The sequence below is a fragment of the Mugil cephalus genome, chromosome 3, assembly GCF_022458985.1.
Source record: "Mugil cephalus isolate CIBA_MC_2020 chromosome 3, CIBA_Mcephalus_1.1, whole genome shotgun sequence".
Taxonomy (NCBI): domain Eukaryota; kingdom Metazoa; phylum Chordata; class Actinopteri; order Mugiliformes; family Mugilidae; genus Mugil; species Mugil cephalus.
The window spans coordinates 19,193,585-19,220,448 of NC_061772.1; the positions used below are offsets into that span (position 1 = coordinate 19,193,585).

Here is a 26,864-nt window from a genome sequence, read left to right on the forward strand (position 1 = left end):
TATGATGTGATTGGAGAGAATTGCAGCAGAAACAATTTACTTAACAACTAATGTTTCATTAATTCCAAGTCCAATGTGTTCTTCCAGCCCAGAGACGAACATTACATGTACCAGCTGATTGTTCCATCAGTGTAACACATTGGTGCACACACTTCACATCTTCACCTGTCTCGCGGTGCAGATGGAACATATGGATGTCCATGAGGTTCTCCAGGTTTTCGGCCAGCGTGTTTCTTCCCAAGCCAGTGAGCTTGTCGGCGCTCTGGATGCTCTTAGACTGCCAGTCCGTCCAGTACAGCTTGTCCTCGTGTACAGTCAGGCCAAAGGGGTGTGGCAGCTGGCTGCCGATCAAAACCTGCATGTAGAGGCAGAAGTAGAGCTCCGATGAGATCTGGAAATGTTCCTAAACAGGCAAGATCCCATAATAATCTTAGCAAAAGATGAAAAACATCTCGAAAACATCTTTTACCTGTCTATCAGAACCATCAAAGTTGCCAAATTCAATAGTCTTCATGCCAGCGTCAGCCCAGTACAGGCGTTTGGTCTCATAGTCAATAGCGAGCCCGTTGGGCCACGTCAGATTGGATGAGATGATGACGATGCGACTTGATGCGTCCATTCCTGCACGTTCGATCTTTGGATTGGCCCCCCAGTCAGTCCAGTACATGAAGCTACACACAAAGAAAGGATTGAATCAGTTCCATGGACGCGTACAGGTTCGCATCCTACTTTTTTTTTTTTTTTATAAACCTCCTCAATTATCTCACCCTCCGATTGGATCAACAACAATATCCCTGGGCCGGTCCAGGTTTTCCCATATCAGGACAGTCCGCATGGTCCCGTCGGCGTTAGACACTTCGATGCGATCGGTACCTGGCAAAATATGAGTGGTTGAAATCAAACAGCAGCAGAGGAGATACAGCACTAGAAATATTATTTTATTTATATGAAATGAAGCTGGTTACCGGCATCGGTCCAGTACAGCTTGTTGGTCACCCAGTCAATCGCCAAACCTGCTGGGCTCTCCAGACTGGTGTCCACCACCACCTAGAAAAAAAAAAGGGCAGACAAATATGAATTCGCCCTTCTAGTTGCAGACATGATTTGATATTTTTCTGTAAATGTTATGCATCTTTGAATTTGGTAAAGACTGATTTGCTGTACTAAACTATAAAATCTTCTACAAGGCTGCGGTTGCACTTTCACATCAGCACCAGTAGATGGCAGCATTGCGTAAACTTATATCTTGTTTCTTGAGCTGCAGCTCTCTTTTGCTCCTTCACTTTCCAGGACGGATGAGAGATGATGGGATTTCAGAGCCGAGTTCAGTAAGCCTGCGGACACCACTGACCTCCTGCTTGGTGCCATTCCACAGTGCTCTGTTGATGGAGTCGGTGGTGACATCAGTCCAGTAGATGTAGCCGTCTTTGGCGTCCCAGTCCAGAGCCACGGCATTGCGCACGTCAGCCAGAGGGATGACATCATCGGACATGTCTTCCGTATCGAAGCTGATTCGTCGGATGTCCGTCCTTCGGGCAAAAAGCAGGAACTTGTCAAGACCTGATTAAAGACCAAAGGTCTTCTGTCAGTCTTCTAGGTTTAACAATGGGGTCAACAGTGAACACAGCAAAACAACACTACCACAGAATGAACAACTGGAGGGAAAACCCAACCATGCTGACTGAGTAATAATAAATCACAAGCCATAACATAATTATTCACAATGATGAAGATAAAATGTAACGGTCTTTATAGCTACAAGATGTGACAGAGTAAGAGAATAATTCTGTTTAAGGCTACACACACAGAGCAAGAGAAAAATGTAAAGGGTTTTATTCAAAAATGATTTAGCTACAATTAACTGGAACGTGTGAATTTAAGTTACTTAACTAAAAACTACAACTAGGCTGACCAGATTAACTGATCAATTTGTTCATTTTAAGTATAGAGTCAAAAGAAAATAATAATAAGTGTAGTGCAACAAAATGTAAAATGTAAAAAAAAAAGATTACTACTAATTAGTATTAATATAAATTTAAGGTTACTGAACTGTGGCATATCATCTACTGAGCTATTACACATGCTAACATTCCAGCTATTGAGTAACTCACCGCTGGCACAGCTGTACTGGTCCACCTTCTTGAAGCCGGTGGGACAGGTGCAGGTGTACGTCTTGTTGCTGGGGAGACACAGGTGGCTGCAGCCCCCGTTGTTGGTGCCGCAGCGGTTCCTGCCCCCTAGAGGAAAGAAAGACACACACACAACTAAGTATGCAGTGATTCACTTCCCCGCTGCCTCTCCCACTGAAGTGATCAAACGTCTTCTCAGTTCAACACCATCGTCTCGTCTGTAAGAGCACTTCTCGGCGTGTCAACCTGCCCAACAAATGAACCTACTCTAAACCTCAGAGCATCTGGATTTCACTTGAGGTCTGAAGCCCCTTCGCTTAGAGTTCTGCTCAGGCATGAACTGAGTGAGTCGCAAACCAAAACAAAAGGGTCAGTACCTGACCTCCCTCTGCCAACACAGAGGCAGCTCACAGTTCCTATTACTGTCAGAGCGCTTCAGTACTTTATCAGCGTGATAACAAAAACTTTCCATTGGCCAGAAGTCAAGTTCAACACGGTTTGTTAGCAGAAGACACACGTCTTCGCTATCACGCTGATGAAAGCACCTCAGCTGGCCGCTTCACCACAGGGTAGTGAAACAAATCACTCTGCCGTGGGACTAGTTTTCACTTCTGTGAGCAGCGATACCCTTAAAGAAGGTTCCCGTTTCCTGTGCCTGTCCTCAACCGGCTCATCTTCCATCCTCTAAAGTTAAAACCGTGTTTGATGTTCTTTTTTATTCCCCCGTCTGTGGCACGGCAACTTGTTCTTACGGCTTCAAGCTGCAAACTTGGATGTTTTCAAAAATGGGTCCATTGTTCTCACCCAGGATTCAGTTTGGGAAAAAAAAAAACGCCCCGTCAGAGACAGATTGGAAAGGATGTGGGTAAACAAATGACCGCACAAAGCACCTCCCAAGTCTCACGAATGCAGAATAACTGTTTTCTTTTCCTTCAACTCCATCTGAAGTTATGTGAAGTGAAATATGCGCTACCCTTTAAACTTATAATGTGTGTTATTGTGAAAGCTTTTTTTATAACACAAAAAAAACCTAAAACCACACAGAAACCTTTTTTTTGACAAAGTGCTTCTGTGTGCTGTGCAGAATTCAATTTCATGGAAAAATTGTACTGTATACAGATAGATATATAGATTTTTCTAGAGCCACACTTCCAACATTGCTTCAGACTTTGTTCATCTTTCACTTGTCACTTTTCTTGAACAGCTGGTTGTTTCTCCATCTCCATGTTTCAGTCCTTCATAGAAACTCAAGTTACCTGATGTTTACACCGCGTTGGTTAAACACATGTGGGATTCATTTCAACCAGAGAGAAACTATCGGATCAAGAGTTTACGTGGTTATTAAGGACCGACGTTTTCCTATTTAAGGGATTATGAAACATTTCCACATATCCAAAACACAGAATAAGTTCTGCGGTGTCCTCACTTCTTCTTATACTTGTGGATTCTAACAGCGAAATATGGAAAAGCGTGGGACACATGAGCGATACGTGAGCAAACTGTATTCACGAAGGTACAGACCTGCGGGCTGCCTCTGGGGGTGCAGCGTGTGGATGTCCATGGGGAAGTGCAGCTTGTTGCGGATGATCTCCTGGTTCTTGCCTGTGAATTTGTTAGCGCTGTTGATGCTCTTGGTGTGCCAGTCAGTCCAGTAGAGGCTGTCCTCAAACACAGTGATGGCAAACGGGTGCGGGAGACCTGAGCACAGAAAGGAGAAAGAAAAAAATAAATAAATAAAAAATTAAGAAAGGCTGAGAGATGATATTTTCCATATCACAATCTGTTTGTATTTTCGTGGGACGTTAATCACCAAGAGTGAACAAAAACAAGCCTGTGAATCTGACACCTTTGTAATGAGGAAAAATAATGATTATTTCGCTTCATGCGACTTTTCAGTCCCGACTCAAAAAATGGAAAGAGCAATTGCTACATTTGGCTCGTTCCACCAACACTCTCCAAACATCCTCCCATACAGCGCTGCGGGCTTGGCTGATGTCATGTCGTCTCCTTTTAGAGCTGCTTTCAATTACTCTGCCTCTCATCGGCCTGTAGCTGGTTAAGTTGTGGCCTGAGTGTCCAAAACCAGAGGCGCTCCATTGGTTTTGCAAACGTAATGCGCCTTTTCCGTCCAGGATCTAACTATAAGATCAAGAACGCAGATAACGGCGCTGGTCTCGGACTGTGTGCAAATATTTTGTAGTTTTTATCTGGACACGGATCAAATCTTCCCAACCAAAGACAAGGTGAGTACGCAAGATGAAAGCCAAAAAACAATACCAGGCATTTGTGTATGTGGTCGATCCTGTATGGTTAACTTTTTTCTTTGTCTTAAAATGAAAAGGCTTTGTCTCATTTGTTAGTGATTAAATAAATAGCAATAATTCTTGTTTTAAAAAAAAATCTGCTGATTACAACCAATGAGCAGAAACCCAGAGAAAATGGCATTTGTCATTCTAACTTTGGCTATGTTTACATGCGAAAACCTAATTTCTTTTAGAAGGAAGTGGGCTGCAAATACAAGGTTCGGAGCTTTAAAGAGTTGGCAGAGAAAAGTGCACTGAGGCTTTAAGCCCACGACTACTTCGGTCATTATACAAATGGATGACTTGTGTCAAAAACTGTCAGTAACTGCGTTCACAGTCAGTGGAACCCTGGTCTAAACACTAACATGTGCGACAGGGAACTCCCCGCAGATTTGTCTCCAGTGGGAACATCTGCTCAGGGTGACTCGTCCACACTTGTCCAAATTAATGTTGGTTCTCTGTCTTTCTGCCGGTTAATCCTCCTCTTCCAGAGAAGCCAGTTGGACGCTAGCGCCGAATGAATGGAAAAAGTGATTTCTGCTGCTATATGCAGAGCTGCGGCCGCGCGGCTTGCATGCTGGTGCGCGGCTTTTAAAAACAGCGCCCCTGCTTTAATCACAGTGTTTTACGGCGAAACATAAATGTCAAGTGGTGAATGGATAAAACTGGAAGCAAACCAGAATGATAATGAGTCAAAGGGAACAAAGTAATTGTGTGTGTCCACGAGGAAAAGCTGAAGGGGACAAAAGCTTTTCATTTGTATCTTAATAGCAAGAAAGTGTTTGTTCAATCAAAATAAAAGATGTGGGAGTCCCTTCATCGATATGGCTAAATAAAGAGCACTGACCCTATCTGTACTTATCTTAGTCCCAAGAAACTGAATTTTCTCCTCTGTTGAAACTTAATGTTCATGCCTGAAGAAGCTGTCGTCTAATTCGAAATGAAAGTCTGTGGTTTTGTGCAAATGGGAAACAATATCATGTTTGTTCCGCTCCGTTTTGCTTCCCTGGATCGAATTGATGAAATCGTGATTCGGATTAAAGAATAAGAACAATCTGAGGAGGCATTTGATGCTGGCTCTCGAGACTGGAACATGTTGTCAAAACTGCGCGCTGTGGATTTGATTTGCGGCCACAGACATGCATATGGCCATCATCTGAAAAGAGTTAAAAGGGGAATTTTCTCTAAGACTCAGTAAAGACTCTTAAATAAATAAACCTGCAGCTCTACATTTTCCCTCTCCCGCGCGCCCCCCCTCCCGTCCCCCCTCCCCTCATCCCTCGCTCTTTTCAGGTCCAGGTGTGTGTGTGCGCGTGAAGTGATGCTGGCTGAGTGTTGGCGTTTTCTGATCTTAGATAAACGCATGAGGGAGACAATAATACACCCACTTCCCTCCTCGGAGTCACCAGCATCTACAGAGGCGCCTTGCTTTGATACGGTCACCTTCTTGCATGTCATCTTTGCGCCCCCCCCACCCTCACCGCCGCTCCTTTTCTTCCCCCCCTGTGGGACAGCTGGAGGAGCAGCTGCAGACCAACAGGGCATCAAACATCCCGCCAAGCCTTCACAGTTACGTCCCCTTTAACCTACATGCGACGCCTTCCAGTCGTCTCACACCTTCACCGGCTCTCTCACGCAACACAACGTCACCTTCAGACGGACGGAACACAGTCTTAACTCTTAACGAGATGGACTGCAATGTCTGGAAACTTGGGAATCAACTATCCCCCAGGCTCCAGATTTCTCCAGATTTGACATTTATAAACCATCAAACAAGATAAAACTATTGTAACCCTTTAAGCATTTCGCAGGTTAAACAAATTTTACTGTATATATCGGAACAATAATAAAGAGAATAACTTCTAAAGATGCAAATTATCTGACGATAAAGAGACAAAAACACATGTTTCAGGATGGACGGATAAACAGATGAACGAGGATGTAAGGAAGTATCAAAGCACACGAAGTGCACTTAAGGTTTGGATAAAAATCGTTCATAATTGGTACCAAAAAAACATCTTCAAGCTACTCCGTGTAGAGATTTAAAATATCCAACTTGGATACTTGGTTGTATCAGAAAGAACTGTAGCTGACAGTAATTGCTGGATATTCATGATACTCAGACACTTTTGATTGTGGCGACTTGTAATTTTGGTCTGGCACCACCGTTAGAGAAAAAAAGCCAATCCATACGAGCCGCTTTCCAAAGAGCTTGCTCTGTTTCCATCCAGATTTGAATACTATCTGCGCACATGTCAACGTAGACGGCCAATTTCCTTAATTTTCCTGAGCACATCCCCGCTCTCGTGCAGGATGGATGACAACTGTGCCACTTTTCTGTTATGTTCAGACTTGTAAGTTGAGCAGCCGTCCACAAGGGGGTGCTGTTTCGTAGGTTTACCGCCATGGTTTCCTTCCATTGGACTGGACATGTTGTCTGTCATGCAGTAGACAAGTCAATGTGAATGAAGAATCACTGCAGATGCACGCATGCACACTCTCTCTCAAACACACACACACACACACACACAAGAAAAAAAACCAAGGCCCTTTCTTTTCCCGTCCCCCACAGGTGCACAGGTGTGCAGAGTGGATGGCGGCGTTATCCTTTACACTCACCTGCTGTCTGGCTCTACTGACAGAGGAGCCTGGCACACATCCAGCCAGCGCGCACACACACACACACACACACACACACACACACATATAGAGAGCTATAGGTGCAGGGAGATAAACGCTTGTTAACATTCCTGGGCACAGCAGCTCAAAATGTAACCATACACACTCTCTCACACAGACCCACAAGGACGCACACACACGTCCCATTTGTCCTGCGTGTTGTCTGAGCAAACAGAGGCAGCGGAGGAAGGACAGGGCCAATTACAGCCTTTTATCCCGAGAGCACACATCATTAAGGAGAGCGCCCAGGGTTGATGGTGCACACACACCCTCATCAAACACCCCCTCCACCCCCCCCGTCTCCCTCTTTTCACTCTTTTCTTTAAACACTCTCTGTGATCACTGATCTACAATATTTTCACTCCATCAGGAAAATAAATCCTAAATTTGAAACCGCTGTGTCGGCTGACACTTGAGCTCACACCGCACAAATCCTTCGAAAAAAAAGAGTGCGATTTACATAACTGCAGCAGATCTGGTTTGAATCCACTTTGTGTCTATTAGTTTGATATTTACTGCTGAGAAGTAGAGTTTGCCCTGTAGTTCAAGGCCTTGGGATCACACACAGAAACAAATCATTTCCTTTTTTTTTTTCCTCAAGCAGGACTAATAAAAGAGAGGGACATAATGATCCATATTCAGACTGAAGTATTGATTATAAAATAAACTGCAGCTGAAGAGCCCACTGTAGATTAGGAATAAGCATCTACTGCCATCATGTCTTGGCGTGTTTCCACCCCTGTTCAGCTTCCGTCACTCACAAACAAACAAACAAACAAACAAGCAAGCACGGCAACTCGGTGAAAACTTCAGAAACCGATGTTGCTACGACAAGGGCTCTCAGAGTAAACCCCGGATCTGTAAACACCAGATCCGCACTTTCTCTGCAACAACCAGCAACACAAACAGAGGCGAGCGCCTTCCTTCATGTCGTCATTCGTGGCTTGTGTGCATGTGCACTGCAGCGGAGGGCACTTGTGTACGCTCTTCAATGGAAATGTGCCACTGATTAGCTCCACATGGAATAATGAAGCACGGCCAGCGCGACACGTCCTATATCAACCCCTTCGCGTGTGCGCGTTTCTCCGCATGTCAGCGTGTTAAGTAATGAAAATTAAGAATGAGGATCTGAACTTGGGCCAGTTCTCTGCACAACACAGCTCCTCTTATTTTCACCGCCTCCCTCAGGGATTTCATAAGAAAAAAAATAAAAATGAGAGAAGAGACTTCTGAGGTTCTTGGATAAACGACTGACAAAGCTTTGTGTTTACAAGGTAACTCTACATTGATTTTAAAGGCAGAGGCCTTTCAGGAGGTGTATCGGGAAGTTCAAGATTTATTATTTTTTTTTATGAGACTGACAATAAAATCCACCAGTGAACCACTTCAACAGACCTTCAGATTAATTCAAGAAGACAAATCTATGTTTTTTTGTGTATACGTCAAAAACAGCAGTTGAAATGAGCCTTGACAAACCGAAGGCAGCAGAATAATTGATTCACGGTTTACCTTGACTGATGACGGCCTTGCGATTGCGTCCGTCCAGGTCGGCCCTCTCAATGACGTGGTGCTTGGCGTCCACCCAGTACATGCGGCGGCCAGCGTAGTCGATGGTGAGGCCGTTGGGCCAGAAGAGGTGGGTGTCTGCGATGACCCGCCGGTTGGAGCCGTCCATGTTGGCGTACTCGATGCGAGGGGTGTTGCCCCAGTCCGTCCAGTAGATCTTACTGAAGGGGAAAATTGGACAGTCGCGGTTAGTTGCCTTGTTTACTGCGGTGGATTGAAGCTGTTTGAGCAACATGAGCCGATCCACATGTCGTCCACTAAAGACACGGGGCAAATGGATTCACAGTTGATGTCTGACATCATAAAAAAAGGGAATAAAAAAAAGTCTCCTCTATCTCGAACATTAATGCCCTCTCTTCATTATCACTCAGCTGTTCTGTCCAGCCTCAAAGGGGAGATTTTTTTTTAATATTTTTCAATTAGCCCATGCAAATGAGTTACCTAATAAGCTGAGTGAGTTTTCTAGCTTTAAATTTCTCTAGGGCTTCATCCAAAACTCTCTCCTGCCACTGCAGCATATGAAACCAGGGGAGGAAAACACTCTTAGCTGCTGCTCCTTTCATGAAATACTTGTTCCGCGCAGATGCTTGCCTGTGGCTACCGCTGTGCTGCCAAACTATAATCCCTGCTCTCCTGCTACACTACAACTGGGACACATCCAGGGGGGATATGTATATATGAGTGTGTGTACGTTAGGAACCATCTGCAGTGAATTACGGAGTTTGCGTGTGTATGTTCGGACTCATACCCTTCTATGGGGTGCAGCGCGATGGCCCTGGGCTTCTCCATATTCTGCCACAGCAGCACCTTGCGGTGCGTGCCGTCCAGATTGGCCACCTCGATGCGCGAAGTCCCAGAGTCCGTCCAGTACAGCTTGTCATGGATCCAGTCTATGGCCAGTCCACCTAAAGGAGAGAAACACGATCTTAATTGGTCTAAATACGAACCAGATTTGTTGTAAGCTGTGTAATAATGTTACATTTTTTCCGCCCAATTATCGCGTGTCCACAATTTCAATTATTATTATTATTTCCTGATGGGCTTCCTGAAGTCTGGTGATTTCTGGCAACCTTACTTTGCAGTTACAGGACATTAGGGTCTATGCGCTCTAAGACAATGGCAACCTATGCTACAGTCAGAACCACTGCACATAAACAATAAGAGAATAAAATATGTGTGTATTACTTGCAAAGCAAAACAAAAAAATTATTTACAAAAGACATAATGTTGCAGCTAGTGAGTTTTAGATATGTGGGCTAGCGCTTTCCCTTTGTTTCTGGTCTTTATGCTAAGCTAAGCTAAGCTAACTGCAATATAGGTCCAGTTGCATTTTCAAAAAACAGACGCAGACCTAATATTAATTGACTCATTTGACTTTTAACAAAAAAAGAAAATGAATGTCACAATATAGCATTTCACATTATAGAGAACAAAAGGAGTAAGAGGGACTCGAGGTGGAACACATTGAAGACAAAGAACAAGAAGTGATGAAAGAATGAGGATGAAACAGATCAAGAATAAGACAGCTGAAAAGAAAAACAGGCACAGAGACAAAAAGAGACAAAAGGCAAAAGAAAGAAAACAGAGCCTGGAAATAAAAGACAAAGAGAAAAGCACAAAAAGACTTTTGAAGAGAAGTGATGTCAAAAGCGCTGAACTCGTATATGAACGAGGTGATGGATGAAGAGAGGGACGGAAAGCAGCAGAGTTGAATAAATTGGAAAAATGATAAATGAGTCTGTTGTCCTCCGTCTGAACCCGCGTCCCGTTGGCGGCTGTTCCCACCTGGGCTCTCCAGGCCGGTGGAGACGACCTCCTCCACATTAGAGCCGTTGAGGTTGGCCTTCATGATGCGGTCCAGGGTCACGTCCGACCAGAACACCAGCTCAAGGCTGTGATGGAAGTCCAGGGCGATGGCGTTTTCCAGGTTGTTGAGCAGCAGGGTGTATTCAGAGCGATGAGGCAACACCTGACGGATGTCGATGCGGTTGGCAAACAGCAGCACCGGCTCCGGACCTGCACGGGGAGGAAAGCCGGAGAGAACGGAGACGATGTGTATTTAAGTGGAAAGGAAAACAGCGGGAAGCAGCGAAAGCAGCTAAACAGAAGAAAAAAAGGGACGAAAACATTTTTAGTTGGAACCAATGGTCACTTTCAATAAGAGAAAGCATTAATCTCACTAGTGGTGAAAGCAGATGCCTGACTGACAGTCCTGACCTGGGTTTAACTCTGGTCTGCAGCAGATTGATGGGCTGCTGTACCAGGCCTGCACTTTACCTCCACAGCATATCTAAATCTAGTCCAGACCCTTCCAATGAGTCCAGGACCCCGGGGCGGAGAGGAGCGGATACAGTTACCGCTAAAGCTAGTTTAAACAATAAGCAACCGTATGTTTATTGGAGGTCAAACCTCGGTGACACTATGTGGTCACACGTCAAGGATAAAACACAGTTCAGAAGTCTTTACCCAGAGCTTTGCAGCTGCGTTTGTCCGGCCGGAGCTCGTAGCCCTGAACGCACCAGCACTGGAACCCTCCCTCCGCGTTGGTACAGCCCTGGCTGCAGTAGCCTTCTTCGGCGCACTCGTCCACATCTGGAACAGACCATAGATGACAAGAATCGGGGAGGGGGGAGGGGGTGGTGTTGGCGTCAATCTCCCACAAGGTTCAAGACACAAAGTAAAGTGCACAGTGGCGGCTGGGAGGTGAAAAGCTCATTCATGTTTAATTTCTTGGCTTGGCAAACACACACCTAAAATCTAGAAGAAGTAGCAAGTAGTTTGGACTTTTGAACTTTTGAATTGTGGAAGAAATCGCTGATTTAGATACACATCAAATTCTAATCTAAAATTTCTTAGCCCAAAGCTGAACTTCCTCTGAAATACAGTAGATGTTTGTTCCTACTTTTGGGCAATATCCTGCTGACTCAAAGAGAGTTTACTACCCAAATCCTACCCATTAAGTTTGTTATTTTGTATGTTTTGGAGTTGACTTGGACTCTCCAGCTCTTCTAATTGATGCCTCTTGTTTTCTGGCAGCAGTTTCGCTTCATATGGAGACAGGCTTCCTGTGTAAATCAGGTTTCCTATTTTCCCCCCGTACCAACTTGACGTCAACATATAATCTCGTAAGTGGTGAGAATGAATAACATCGAGGCAAATGGGAAACCATGAAATAGCCGCATTTAGGAAATCATTGAAGTTATTGAATGTTTAACACAAAGCAGTAACTGTCAACCTCTGCAGAGGTCACAGATATGGACACCGTCTTTCTCTCTCTCACTCTCACACTCACACACACACACACACACACACACACACACACCCACACAAACACAAACAGAAGCACACACAAGCGAATTACCCTGGCAGGTTTTGCCATCGTCCATCAGTCGGTATCCAGTGTGACAGGTGCACTGGACCAGTCCTCTGCCCATCTGACACTTCTGGGAGCAGCCTCCGTTATTCTGGTTACAGTTGCCCTCGCTGGAGCGCGGGCCTGCACGCAGCACGGAAACATGACGGGAACACAAACACAGCACGCTGATTCAGTGAAAAGACAACCGCACGCTGTCTTAAGTATCATCTGCTGTTCAGCCTTGAAATATTTCAGTCCCACAAGCAGCTAAAGCGTGAGGATGGTGATGTCCATTAGTCTGGTCCTGGGTAAAGTATCAACATACACTGTCCGGGCTGTCATTGACATTTATACACGATACGCATTTGGTGGTTTGAAACGTTGACAGCCTGACATTTCTCGCAAAGCCACCGCGAGGCTTACGTTTCTGTCCCTGTCCTTTTCCTTTTCACTGCAAAAGTTGGTATTGATATTCACACTGCCGCTGACATACTTTATCTGAACACTTGTACTCACGGCAGTCATGGTGTGGGTGCTCGTCAGTCCCATCGCCGCAGTCGTTGACCTCGTTGCACACCTTCCTCTGACCGATGCAGCGTCCGTTCCCGCACTGGAACTGATCGGGGGCACACGGGGGGGTCTCTGTGAGGGAGACGCCATGAGACAACACGTCAGCTGAGAAGTATTTTCACTTAAATACTTTCACCCTTAATATCTCTGTTTTTTTTTTTTTTCCACCTTTGCGGGAAACAGTGCACTTACAATGAATTAATAAGGGGATGGCTGCTTTGAGTGACAGGTGGGCACCCTAACCGGTTGTTACCGGTTTTTTCCTCTTAAAACCATAGCAACATTCTCATCCTATTATTTCTACCCCACACACAGATGACATGATTATGGCAACAACTCTCAATCTCCCACTCCCACTGCGCTTCACTTAACAACATATTACTACTCATACATGATAAAAAATAACATTTCAGCTTTAAATACACAGCTAATTAAGAGAATAAAAGTGCTGTAGTTTTATTTTTCCATTAACCTCTTATGGCCTAACATCTGAGCCCATTATTACATGTAATCTGCTCATTAACCTCTAATTTGAACCTCACATACAGATTTTTCCAAACACGACCAGGGGGACAACAGAAAATGTACATATTACATAGTGAGATTAGATTAGTAGCTTTGCATGTTTCACAATGAATCAATGACTGCAACAAGAAAAAAAGAAAAAACTGAACAGTTTTCAAGGTTCTTCAACAGAGCTCTGTAACTTTTTTACCATTGTGGATTTTAAGGTGGACTGTATCCAAAAACAGAATCCATTTTTCCATTTTCCTTGCTCCGCTGACTGTTCATTGTTTGTTTCAAACTCAATATAAAGGCCTGATTCTGTGGTTTGTCCAGCGGTCGGTGGAGTCTCTGCCCCAGCACAGGAGCAGCCAAACTAATCAGGCTATTGTTTAAGAGTAACTGTGTTCCTCACCCCAAAATAATACAAAAAAAAAGTGAGTGAGCATGTGTCTGAGAAAAGTGAGTTTCTCAGCAGAGGAGGGCTGTGCTGCGCTGTCGTCATGACTACCACTGAAGCTTGTGTTATATTTAGCTTCTGAAAACAAGATGAGAACCGGCAGTCTCACCAGTTTTCTCACAGCCGTCCTCGTCGCTGCCATCCGAGCAGTCGCTCTCGCCGTCGCATCTCCATGACAACCGGACACAGCGTCCGGTTCCACAGCGGAACTGGTCGGCCGTGCACATGGACGTGGCTGCGGGGCACAGATTGCATGAATTTATTATTAAAAAAAAAAGCAAAGCAAGCATTTTTTTTTTTTTTTTTTTTTGATAGACGTGCTCATTAAATCAGCTACTCACTGCAGTTCTTCTCGTCTGATTGGTCGTCACAGTCGAACTCGCCGTCGCACCTCCAGCCGGCGTTGATGCACATCCCGCTGCTGCACATGAACTCGACTGATCTGCAGGGCTGGTGAGAAGCTACACGCAAAAACACAAAAGCACACACAGTTCATTAGTGTTTTTATTGGAGCCATGTGGCACCAACTTTCACAAATTAATTTCAAGACTCCAACGTGAAGGGGATGTAATAAATAACAGTTTGTTGTGATGTAAAACCGCCAAACCCTTCAGCACTGGCCCCTTGTTTGTTTTGCATATTAACTGAGTGTATTTTTCAGCGTTGGTCCAGTAAATTGTAAAACTACTACGACTAAACACCTGAGAGTCTTTGGTGACAACAGTGCTTTGCTCTTTGCATATGCATATATGTGGAGGAGGTTAACAGTAATTCACTTGTACATTTTCCACCTTAAACATTTTCATTTGTCCTTCTATGACATATGAGCGCAATTGTATGGTTCGAGTTTGTTGGAGACACGGCTAAAGTTGTGAATAGTGTGCGAAACTTTAGTGTAACTCGGATGAATCAGCCACTTCCATCGGTTGACGCCTCAAAATCAGTTCAATCTGGTGCCGGCCCATTTTCTATTGGCAAAAAATATGTTGACTATCATTGCTACTGCTCGTATCTGCATGTCATTCTACATCTGAATGGAGACACAAGCTCCCAACTTCCTGGTAATGACACCTCAACCGAGACCAAAATTCGTTTGAAAAATAGCTGGATGTGTTCCGTTGCATCTGTGCATCAATATGTCAGACGCCCGAGTGGATCCAAGCGAATCACTCAGTATCTATCGTTTTCTGATGGTTTGAGTTCTAAAGTGCAAGAAAAAAAATGTGTTTTGCCGCGTTTATCGACTGTGCCTTCATGCTAACTGATGAAGCATGGTGTTGCTGCAAGTATTTGTCTGCTCTGTTTGGGCGGACCACATTTCAGTCAAATCCAATTATCCCCGTGTCTGTTCAGTTCTCAACCGTTTAAGCTTCATCCCACAAGCACAATGGAATTTTTAGACGGCTGGCCCGTCTGAACGTTGCCCGAAAGTTTACCGCGGCGTACGACAGCGATATTTCCTGCGCCGTAAACATTAATTAGCCGTGTTTATTTTAACTGTCGTATGATCATCTCTGAATAGAGAGCACAGCTGAACACCCCCCCCCCCCCTCCCCTCAAATCTCCCACCACATCTCCACATGTGATCGGATCAAAGAGAAGCTCAAACTGGCAGCAGATGAGGACGGAGGTGGACGAGAAGATTAAAGCTGAAACTAACATAAGCATCTTAAATCTTTAGCGTGCGCGAGCATGTGCGTACGCGTGCGCGGATTCTTTCGACTTCTGACGGCATCGAGTCGGCTCCCGTCGAAAGACTCGGCGAGAGCGAGATAAGGGAAGCGAGGGAGTGCAGGGGAAGATAGGGAATAAAAAAAAGAGAGAGAGAGAGGGGGATGTAGAGCTTGGAGCATCCCTGTGCAGTTCTATCAGCCGGGCAAGAGAAGAGAGAGGCGATCAGAACAGCAGGTGGCTTTCCCACAGAGAGAGAGACTTATTGGCCATAAGAATCAGCGTGGGACAAACACACTGATGCCCACACACACGCACACCCACATGATTCGCCCACCCTTTATCTCTCTCCTTGTCTCTCTTTTTCTTTCACTCCCTCTTTCTTTCTCTCTCACACACACACACACACACACGCAAACATACCAACTATGCGCTTTCATCTGCTCAGCCGCGCAGCCGAAAGCAGTATCAGTGATCCCAAGTGGTAACGAGGCATGCAAGTGTGAGTGTTTTTGGCCGTGTGCGAGAGAGAGAAAGAAAGAGAAAGAGGGGGAAAGAGAGAGGGAGAGAGAGAGAGAGAGGGAGAGAGAGATGGGCTTCTTTTCTAACAAAGCGGCCTTCATGTGTCTGGAGAGTCGATGCCAAGGAATGCTGTCTGAGGATGGGCTGTCTTATGCCTCTGAGGAATGCCCCCCTCTCTCTCTCTACACACACACAGACACACACACACACACACAGACATATATGTGTGTGTCCAAAGAATGAAAAAGAAATAAAAAGAGAATTCACTAAGACCTTAAACACTAAAAATACGGAATTGTCTCGCTTTTGATGAACGTAGCTTTATTTTATAGCCGGGGTCCTCAGTGTTTTTCAAGACCCCCTAGAAGTCGCGGAGCCCCTGTTGAAGACCTATGTGTTATAGGATAAAGGGAGAGACCTATTTCTAAACTCCAGACGTATTAAAATGATGGAGTGGTGGTGCGCGTACACTTTGTTCAATGGAATCTGTTATGTGCTGTGGTGTTTTTCACAGCGCTGTGATTTTAAATACATTATCACTGTCCCTTTTATTCCCCACACCACCCCCCCCCTCCCAAGCTTTGATGTCAGCTCAACTTTCCCCAAAAAGTTAAACACTTCAGAGGCGAGGCGAGCAATTAAAAAACCTGGATGTGGGAGGAGACGAGAGGAAAAACAGAGAGCGGCTCAGTCGAATTACACGACCTCAGAGATGATCAAACGCCGTTAGGAAAAACCTTGAAGCCGCGCTTATCGCACTGCAGATAAACACATCAAAGGGGGGAAACCGCTGTGTTGGAGTGTGCTTTTGAGAGGCAGTGGGACGCAGCGGGCAGTTTAAGACAATGGCCGAGTGGAGCCAACGTGAGAAATTAGAGACGGGAGGCGCTGAGAGATTTGTCAGCAGCAGGGAGCGCCTCTGGAACGAAAGTGAAACGCGATACCGAGAGTGACAGTGGCACAGAGTGTTTTCCAGTTATGACAGATGATGTGGAGGAGCAAGATGTGAAATCAGCTCTAAGATTAAAGTTTTTGAAGGCACCTCTTTAAGAAAATAAAACCTTCAATATATTTCTATTCTAGTTCTATTTTCTCAAGTCCTAATAATAGCCTATTAATGAATAGTGTTTCAGGGTTACTGACGAGAAATGAATCAGCGTCTTATCAATTACATTATGTTGTTGATATTTTACAGAGGTGTAAATGGAATATTTGGGGTATATTTTGACTTATGATGATGATCTTAAACGAGCCCTGAACACAGCCTAAAAAAAACCTATGTGCCACACAGCGTGTTCATTCTGCGCCTGCGTCACAATGGAAATAACTCTCCACACTGGCAGGTGGCAGCTGTCTGTATTCGTCATTCAGAACGGCGAACCTAAACAGCTACAAACTGCTGTGATCAGTTACTCCACAATTTATTAATTCCAGATGAACATGCTGTAATAATATTTGTGCACTAAAGTGTTCAGATCAGATCATCTGGGGCCCTCTTGAATTCATCGGCCTCTTACTTTTGTTTAATTCTGTTTTTGTCTTATTGAACAGCCAGTCGGTGACCTTTTTTTTATTTATTTTTTTCAAACCAATTTAAACCAATCCAATGCCGATTAATCATGCTCAATGAACTGAAAAGTTTGTGACTAGTGCCAGTGGTGTGTAACTCAATACACTCAATCGATGATCCCATCACTGGCCACAGACTGACTGTTGGCTTAAGTAAGTCACTACCACAGATGTACAGAGATTGAGATGGTCATTTGTCATCATTTCCTGACCCATTACAGACTAAACAATTGATCGGCAAATTGAAATAATACTCTTCAGGCCAATCGCTAATGACAATAAAGCCAAGGCAGAACTGCAGCACAAGGCTTCCACACAGTTTTTTTTCCCCCTACTACATCACATAAGCGTATTCATTCAGTGCGTCCACTTTGGAACGGGTTCAGTTGGCGCAGGCTCTAAAAATGATGAACTCCCCGTTCAGATGAGCCTTTAATGTACTTTTAAACTCCAGCTGAACTAGTGCAGAAAGCTGTATGACATGAAGATGACTGGCTGTCGGCGGAGGGAGGGCGTGAAGCGGAGAGGGGAAGGAGAGAGAAGAAACATTTGCCAGAGGGAGAGAGGAAACTTAACTCTCATCTAACGGCATAACAGAACCGACCTCCCAGAGGAGGTTTGTCTTCGTCTCCTGTACAAGGCGATGTTAGCGGGAGCCAGGGGCGCTGTCACGGATCCGAACGAGTGCGAGTGTTCAAGTGTGAACACGCGTGTGTGTGTGTGTGTGTGTGTGTGTGCGCGTAAGCAGATGACAGCAGCTCACTGCGACCTTTACGCCGTCACGACAGGCTGGATCAGCCACTCCACCGTGACGAATGTTTGGTTTGTAGACTCCCACCAAATTGCAACTTTGTGACGTGTCTTCGCAAAGTTCGGAGTTCACGACTCCGTAAGTAAAAGCTGGACCGGAACTTACAGCAGTCCGACTCGTCCGACCAGTCCCCGCAGTCGTCGTCCCCGTCGCAGTGGTAGATGTCCAGGATACAGCGACCATATGCGCACTGAAACTCCTCCACGCTGCAGGTGGCTGTCATCACATCTGAGGCTGCACAGACACATGGGCATGTTAAACAGATGCTGGAAAAGATGGTGCAGCAGTTGGCTGTCTGACGCTCTTTGAAGCTGCGACTCTGCTCTGCTGAGTCTGTCAGAATCTGTATGTGAAATGAAGGGGGAGCCCAGCTCTCTAATGAGACAGCAGACATGTTAACATGCTCCGCGCTAAAGTTGTTAATGTGTGATCTCGGTTTGCATATAGCTGGTCAGCGAGCCTAATTTTCTTGTCCCGCCTCGCAGCCACAATTTTAAGTTATAATGAGACAGTGAGGACAGACTCATTTGTGTGCAAGACAGTGCCGTATTTGAAGACATGGACTCTAATTGAGAATCACTTACTTCAGATTAGATGGTTAGATTGGTCAGTTTTTCCCACGTGCGGTCTTGTTCCAGTTTTTTGCTCTTCTATGCATATATTTACTGCTATTCTGTTTCTTGTAGGTTTGTACTAATGCAAGCCTTCTTATACCTTCTTATAAGTATCTTACACCTATTTCTTAAGAGTGTTTTTTTATGTGCAATTATTATTATTTTTTTTTTCCAAACACCGTCTGAGTAACTTACGGCATTTTTCCTCATCTGATCCGTCCTTACAGTCCGTGTCTCCGTCACAGTACCAGTGCTCGGCGATACAACTCCCATCTGTGCAGCGGAACTCCTTGTCCGAACATTTACGCATATCTGGTGCGGAAGAGCACACAAGTCACATTAGAAGGAAGTGTGAAGCGGTACGCGGTTTGCATACTGAGTTTCGTGTGTATGTGTGTGTACGCACCGCACTGTTCATCACTGTTGTCCCCGCAATCATTGTCGCCGTCGCAGTGCCAGAGGCTGCGAATACAGTAGCCGTTCTGGCAGTGGAACTCGTCCTCCTCACATTCCCTGGGAGCTGCAGAGAGGAAAAAAGAAAGATGTTATAAAAGAAAAGCGCAGACTCTCTACGAGAATGTGGTTTAGAAGCGGCCGTCCTTGAGCTCAGAGTTTACTAGGTATCCCAATGAATCTGAATGCCTTCTAATATAACAGATCTGCACCAAATCTCGGCTTCTTGAAGAGAGCTGCTGCGTTTAACAGAACCACAACCTACGTCCTCCAAGACGATTATATAGTGGAACTACTGCCTTTCGTGGGTTGTTTCAACATGAACTGAACATTATAACAGTCCTGAGGAGGGATTAAGTGCCAGACTGTTGGTTAGAATGCATTACTTTTCACTAGTGTACCTAATGGACTGGCAAGTGAGAGCATCTAAAGCTGTCCTGACTAAAGGGAAAGTGTGGCCTTTTATGTCGGGCTCAGAGCAAAGAGCTGACGGAGGTTTATTTATTTATTTTTTTTTTTGCTTTAACAGGCTAAACTTTCCTAAGGCTGCAGGGCGAGAGCTCAAAGACTCGCAGACAGAGTTCAGCCTCAGCTAAAAGACATCCAATGGACGGCAACTGCATCCAAGTGAGCAAGAAGGCTGAACACAGTTTTCACAGTCGCTGGCGATAAACACTTAATTTACTGAGAAGAATAACGAAGGATTTGCAAAAACACATAAATTCAAACTCTGAAAATTGTATGAGGTGCTTGAAAAAGCAGTAAGGGAAAGTAAGTTTGTAGCACAGCTGTTTCTAAGTGCTTATGAGGCTGGTCTTGAAATCCAATGACTGGTTAAGCCATAAGGATGAGCAGGTAAATTAAATAATCTAAAACACAATGTGGTGACGTTCAATTCTGTTTATCAAATGAAGGATCAAGATGTAGGCGTCGTCGTCCTTAGGAGTCATCCATCACACTATGACAAAACATTTAACCTCGAAGTCAGCCAACATTTCTGCGACTTGGGCCCCAATTACATGAATCCCGATTTCACAGTAAAATATTTTTTCGTTTAGGCTTTCTGTCTTAATGGAGCCGGCATTTTCAGAGACTCAAACCGCACATTTTTGAAACCAGTCTCAATTTACAGTAAATTCTGGTATAAATGGGGCCTGCTCCTCTGTCTTTATCAGATGAAAATGCGTATAACGAAAACCAAAGAACGTGTTAAGAGACTCATATTCTGATAAGAATCAAGTGTGGCTACACCAGGCTAAGTTATAGGCTAAATGTATGACAGATCTTTACAATAAAAGTATTATAAATATTCAGTATTATACAGTATCTACTATGCTCAAGTTCCGAGTAATTACATAAATGAAACCTGCTGCAAAAAAACCCACAAAGGATCAACCACTTTCTCCACCATCTTTTAAAAGAAAATATCCCCAGTTACTTTAACTTTTAAATTTCAATTCAGAACCAATTTAATCGATTTAAACTCCCACAGCCTGTTTTACATCTTAATTATATACACAGTCTTTTAGGAAAGTTTGCATTAGACAGTCAACCTTCAGACTGGAGATTAAAGGCGAGTTTTTCATGCATACCAACTGCCCTGATGGTGCAGCTATACAGAAATCCCCTCCCGTTGTTCAACTTTCACCACTGTGACATTGGCAGTGTTCAAGTTTCAAAACCTTTCTTTCACCTTGCTTCTTTAATCACACCTCCAAAACAACGGCTTCTACTGTTACCACCGCAATCGATGGCAAAGCCCGGCCACGAGCGAGGGCTGGGGCCGAGCAAACAGGTTCGTCGAGGAAAACCAATGATGGATGGCCTCTGGCAGGAGGTAATCTATAATTTATCACTGCCGTGTGCGAGTGTCAGACAGCTGAGGCAAACGGAGAGAGATAAGAAGAGACAGAAGCAGAAGGATGTCCACAGAACAGACTGACGAAGAAGTAGTCATGGTTATGGGGAGATCCTTCATCTTTACTCAGGTGTGTTAAACTTGAGAAAGAGACACACTCCACTTCTGAAATCAGGGACATGATACATGGGCACATCTATCATACATATGGTTAGTTGGGTATACTGTCAACATTTGTGTATAGTTTCTGCATAGCAATGAAAAACCTTGCTTTTACTGCATACAGAAGTTTTATTTAAATTTATGCAGCGGCAATAAAACAGTAGTTTATACATTTATGTTCATAAAAACACCAAAATCAATCTTTCTAAATATGTAGATGCCTTTCTTTTCCTTCTTTGTATCCTGGCGTTTTTGTTGGCTAATTTTTTTATCCTGTTCCAGAAAATGAAAGTCCAGAACATGAGATTCAGTGTCACTAGGAGCATAACTTTACCAACAATGAGGAGTCACTACAACCAAATAAACAGACTTTATTTTACTAGGTAGATAATTTTACTTTTATGTGAGAAGATTAGCCTCACAGATTTCTACCGATGCACAAAAAGATGGATGTGAATGGACTCTTGTTAGTGTTGATAAAAGCATTGAAGACTTAAATTTCTGACTTTGATTTTCACCAAACGTAGTCACTTTGGCTCGGTGCAGTGGCTGTATATATGGCCTATACTGTCAATGTATTTATATTGTTAATTAAACTTATTTCAGTTTTTTTATCCAACTTGTATATCTGCACCATCTTGCCCTGCTGCTATAACACCTAAATTTACTCTTGGTGATCGATCAAGTCTTGTGATGCTGGATCTTTGGGCCATTTAACATCAATGATTGTAACATCAAAGAGGTTTCTGGCATAAATCTGTTAAACGTGGTTATCAAAGAGTTGTGACCAGATTATAGGCTGATCAAGACAAAAAGATGATGCCTTTAATGGGTCTGACACCATATATATCTCTATATAGGCTATAGGTTCAACTGCTAAACCCCAGCTCATGCAAAACACCCAACCCCCCCTTAAAAAAAAGAGAAGAGGATTCAAAACCACAAAAGTCCTTGGGTGGGTCCAAATGAAAATTTAATTTTGTCCACACAATGGAGAGATACTCTCATTTAATCTATAATTCAGCTTGCAAGAAAATAATTGATTCTCTCCCTCTCTCCCATGCTCTCTCTCCCCTCCCATCAGTGAGGTAAACAGTGGGATGTCAGAGGTCAACAAGCCCTCAAGACGCCCATCATTCACACAGCAGACAAACGTCAAAGGGCAAAGGGCTCCGAGAGTCATTACCAGGCACCCTACATCTGTGTGGTGAAGACGGCAGTGTCATGTTTTTCTTTTTTTTTTTTCTGTGAAATGTCTTTTAAACTTCCAGAATTCAGAGTATCTCGTGTTCAAACACACACATCCGCACCGAGCCACAACTCAGTCTCCATGTTTTTCTGAAATCCTGACAACCGCTCGATCTCCAGCCGAGCGTGGAGGATTGTCTCCCCGTCTCTAAATAATGAAATAAAACCACCGCAACGGGAGGAGCAACAAAATATATTGGGAGTGGGAAGACAGACCAGGGTGAAAAAAAAAAATAAATAAAGTGAAAGAAGCATGAAATAATAACTAGTTTGGAAAACGGGAGGGAGGTAAAATATGCTGGGCCTGAAGATAAAAAATTCATAGGCAGCTCACTGCAGACAGACCCCCCATCAGGAAGTGATTCAGTGTCTGGCTGCCGATACTGTATGTGGGTCAACAGAGGAGGAGGAGGAGAAATCGCTGGATGATGGACTCATAAGAAATATCATTCTGAAAAGAAGGAGCTAACCTGTACCTGCTGCACACACAAGCCACATGTGTTATGACGGGGAAACAATCAGGACTGGTGTGATGCTAAAGCATGATGCTATCACTAATCACAACAGCACCAACTGGTTGTTTCCTCCACTTTAAAAGGTATGGACACAACGAACTGACATCAAAGAGCTACCAGCAACAAAAGAGATTGTGACACTGTCTTTGTTGCCTTTGTCTGGACCAAAACGTTGAACAAAGACTACGACCAACAGCCTGCCGTGTGTGCCTTTTGCAGTTGGTCCTTTTGCTTACTTTGTCACTTTTGTTCTCTTGCAGTGGTTCGCCAATTCAAAACCAAAGTGATCTTTTGGTCACCGGTTCAACATGCTGAGTTGCCTGAAAAGTTGCCCTCATCTGATTCGCGCCAATGGTGCTAGAAGACTGCCAAAAAATGGGGCCAAAGGCGGTCAATGGCGGCCCTACTTAGGACAATGGCCGACCATTGAGTCTTACCTGTCCTCACAATAAAACTGGTCATCTTCTAATTTCCAGAACACTCGGGGAAGGAGGGCAAACTCAGTCACTCTATCTGTGAGATATTTCATGGTAACCAGAGAAAGTCCTAATGATGTGATGTTGTGAACTGGTTCGACAATCCTTCTCAACACACATCTCTATTTGGGATCGAGTGGCCAGAGTCTTCCCAACTAGATGGGTGTATATTACGACTCAAAAGCCCAGCAGCATAATGGCAAACAATTACATTCAAAGTCAATGGATCGTCATAATTAGGAACAATTACAATGCTAATTTGAACTGAAGTTCAACCATGGTTAGATACGCCCAGACACCTCAGTCCATCTGGCCGGTAGATCCCTGCTTGCTGATTCAGAAGCCTCCTGAGCAAACCAGACACAAAGGACCTCATTGTTTTTCCTTAACAGCTTCCTCCATCAGGGTCCACCAGGAGGTTCTTGAGTTACAGCCACAGTAGACCGACCTAACGACCACAGCTTTGAGAAGCCACCTCCACAATAAAGATTTTGTGATCTACTCAAGTTCCAAACTGTTCCTGACCATGCAAACAGACGCCTCATGTCCCAGCTCACTCTCGGCTTTACTAAACGACTTCGGAAGCTTCTATGACAGCATGACTCAACTCAATGCCCTATTTCCACTCTTTACAGAATACTACGCTAATCTAAACATCTGCAGACATATCAGTGGTATCCACCTTCTTCTCCAGCTGTCGACCAGGAAGTGAATAAATATTTTTCTAAAAGTCCTTTCGATTTTCAAGTTAATTTCCTGCACTAGTTCTGTTCTGCACCTGTGAACGACCAATCAAACTTGAAAACAATGTTAAACAAATGTCTCAAGCGAGCACATTCATAAAAATTTTTACTGACACTAAAATACGTCAGGTTAAGAAACACAACAATGGTTGAAGTCATCCAACACTGGCTCTAAGGTGGTTTTTCCTACCATGTGCTGGCTACATCAAACACGTCACTCCCCCAAACTATTCCTGTACCCTCACTGAGCATGATTAAACAGAATCTGTCAGTCACCAAACTGTCTCCATCAGAGTGATGGAATGAGCGGCCTGCAGTGTACATCCAGCGCACGGGTCAGATTGCACACGTGAGGCCATCTGAGTCACGATGGGTAAACACAGAGACTAAAAGTGGACACAGAACCTGACCACCATCTACACCTTGACTAATAGAAAACACACATTTGTGCTTCCACAGCTGAGAAAATCCAATGACGGCAAACCGTATGCTCACAATTCCAGTCCCATGACCTTATAAGTTGGCCTTAAAGTAATTCTAGGAAGTCATTATAATGGGAAGTTTTCCTTTTTCCTGTTCTGCTGACTTTTTGTGAATGTTTGTGATTGCAACTCCTTAAACTGCACTTTAAAGACGTGAGGAAATGAGAAAATGCATTTTCCCTCTCGAAAAAATGTCTTCACGGTCTAACTGGAAATTATCCCCACAAAGACAGAGATCCAGCAGGGCACAGCTACATAAATACAAGTGTAGAAATAGATGCAGTCTTCACCGACTGCAGGCCACATTCCACCTAGGAGGCAGCTGAGGGCTATTTTGGGTTGGACATGCACACACACACACACACACGACACACACACACACACACACACACACACACACACACACACACACACACACACACACACACACACACACACACACACACACACACACACACACACACACACACAGAGATAACTCTTGAAGTCAAAAGAAGGACAGAATAAAGTGAAGTCAAAGGTCGGAGAATGTCGTGTGGGGACCATGAGAGTGCTGACCTCTTGTCATGGTGTGTTTTTGTTTGCGAGTGTGCGCACATGCGCCTCTGTGAGTGCGACAGACGTACAACTCTGTCAGACTCAAAACAAACACCTCATTGCACATGGCTGCCTCAAACATCTGTCCACTTTAATAACTCATCCCCTTGAGCCTGACAGAGCAGGTCGATTGTGTGCGTCTGCGCGTGAGACCGGTGCATATTAAATCTGCCATTGTGCGTTGTCAAGGCAGAGGACGCGCACTTACGACAGTCTTGCTCGTCTGAGTCGTCCTCGCAGTCGTTGTCCCCGTCACACACCCAGGAGCGACGGATACATTTGCCGTTGTCGCAGTGAAAGTCCAGCGGCGAGCAGGTGGGGAGCACTGCAAGTAAACAATGAAAGACGACAAGTCTGTGAGCAGGAGCCAAAGAAATATGCACAAACACAGCACCAACAACAGGAAAGTGGAGTATTTTTAGTTTTCTTTTTTTAATGTGAAAGGTCCCATTTTGCATCGTAGTCAAATGTAGTCAATAAGAGGTTTAACTGTATTCCCAATAAATGTGAACCAGGCGCTCTGCTGGAAGAACATTTGACTACAGATGGATTTCATTCAGCTTCCTGATTTCTGGAATAGATGGATTATTTCAATTCCTATGATTTCCCCTGCTCAACAGGAAATTCATATGAAATTAAACTGTATAGTCAAATGTTTGAAGCAAAAGTGACAACAAAGTAATTATATATGCTACCTCCTGAGTAAAAGCAGCTCCACAAAAGCCATAGAGCACAGCGTAAAATTAATAAAATTATCTGTTTAAACAACACTGTAAGTAAACACGATCACGTTGCAGATATGGTGATTAATACCAAGCACTTAGAGTTTTCAATACTTGATTTCAAGACGCATTTAGAGATTAAACATTCAGGCCTAATGTATTTTATTTACTGAAATATTTGTGCCAGCAATGTCAGCTAATGTGTACTGAGTTAAGTAAATAATATCTATATGTAGTTTATCAGTTCATCAACTAAAAATATAATAAGTTTTGCATTGTGAAATATGAACACTGGTCTCTCTTTACTGTCGTGCACATAAGCTAATTGGATTCGAATTGTTTCTTAGGCAAAAAAAAAAAAAAAAAAAAAAAAAAATTGATTATTGATCTGAGACCTGAGAAGCTGCAATAGGCATCTTTCACTGTTTTTTGACATTATGACGGCTAACTGAAACTAATCTGCAGATTATCCTATTAAAAAAAAAAACAATCATAAATCACAGATATAAAATAAGTGAATTCAGATGTGGTCATTTTCCAGCACAGGCTCGAAGCTTTTACTGAGTATGCAGCCATCACTCTTGCTGGCGGCGCTAAAGGTCAGAGTGTGAGACAGGCCAAAGACAGGAGGGGGTTCACTTTCCGCCTGGTTCTGAACCTCTTCAGAGCCCGAGCCTGAACGGAACCCCTGCGTCCTCCTCCTATCCCACCTTTGGACCCTGAGAGCTGCACTGGGCTCAGCTCAGCGCATTCCTCCTTAACTTCATATCCGCTCTAAGTGCAGCTACTCGCTATCTAAGCAGAGCCCGAATGACTGGCCCTTTGTCATCTGCAGACAGAGCTAATTTAATTACA

At 44.1% G+C, this 26,864-nt stretch overlaps 1 protein-coding gene across 3 annotated transcripts in view; it reads right to left on the reverse strand.

Moving 5' to 3' along the window:
- Positions 1-26,864, reverse strand: part of lrp4 (low density lipoprotein receptor-related protein 4) — a 98,264-nt gene that overhangs the window by 10,867 nt on the left and 60,533 nt on the right. For all 3 annotated transcript variants that reach the window (XM_047580317.1, XM_047580315.1, XM_047580318.1), the window contains exons 3-21: positions 25,496-25,612; positions 19,160-19,273; positions 18,949-19,065; positions 18,245-18,373; positions 13,908-14,027; positions 13,676-13,801; positions 12,549-12,674; positions 12,039-12,173; positions 11,144-11,269; positions 10,463-10,693; positions 9,426-9,582; positions 8,621-8,838; positions 3,651-3,827; positions 2,112-2,237; positions 1,352-1,560; positions 966-1,047; positions 768-873; positions 470-671; positions 166-355 (exon numbers count right to left, since the gene is read on the reverse strand). In XM_047580317.1, coding sequence (XP_047436273.1) covers positions 166-355; positions 470-671; positions 768-873; positions 966-1,047; positions 1,352-1,560; positions 2,112-2,237; positions 3,651-3,827; positions 8,621-8,838; positions 9,426-9,582; positions 10,463-10,693; positions 11,144-11,269; positions 12,039-12,173; positions 12,549-12,674; positions 13,676-13,801; positions 13,908-14,027; positions 18,245-18,373; positions 18,949-19,065; positions 19,160-19,273; positions 25,496-25,612 — 2,808 coding nt within the window. The remainder of the gene's footprint in view (positions 1-165; positions 356-469; positions 672-767; positions 874-965; positions 1,048-1,351; positions 1,561-2,111; positions 2,238-3,650; positions 3,828-8,620; positions 8,839-9,425; positions 9,583-10,462; positions 10,694-11,143; positions 11,270-12,038; positions 12,174-12,548; positions 12,675-13,675; positions 13,802-13,907; positions 14,028-18,244; positions 18,374-18,948; positions 19,066-19,159; positions 19,274-25,495; positions 25,613-26,864) is intronic.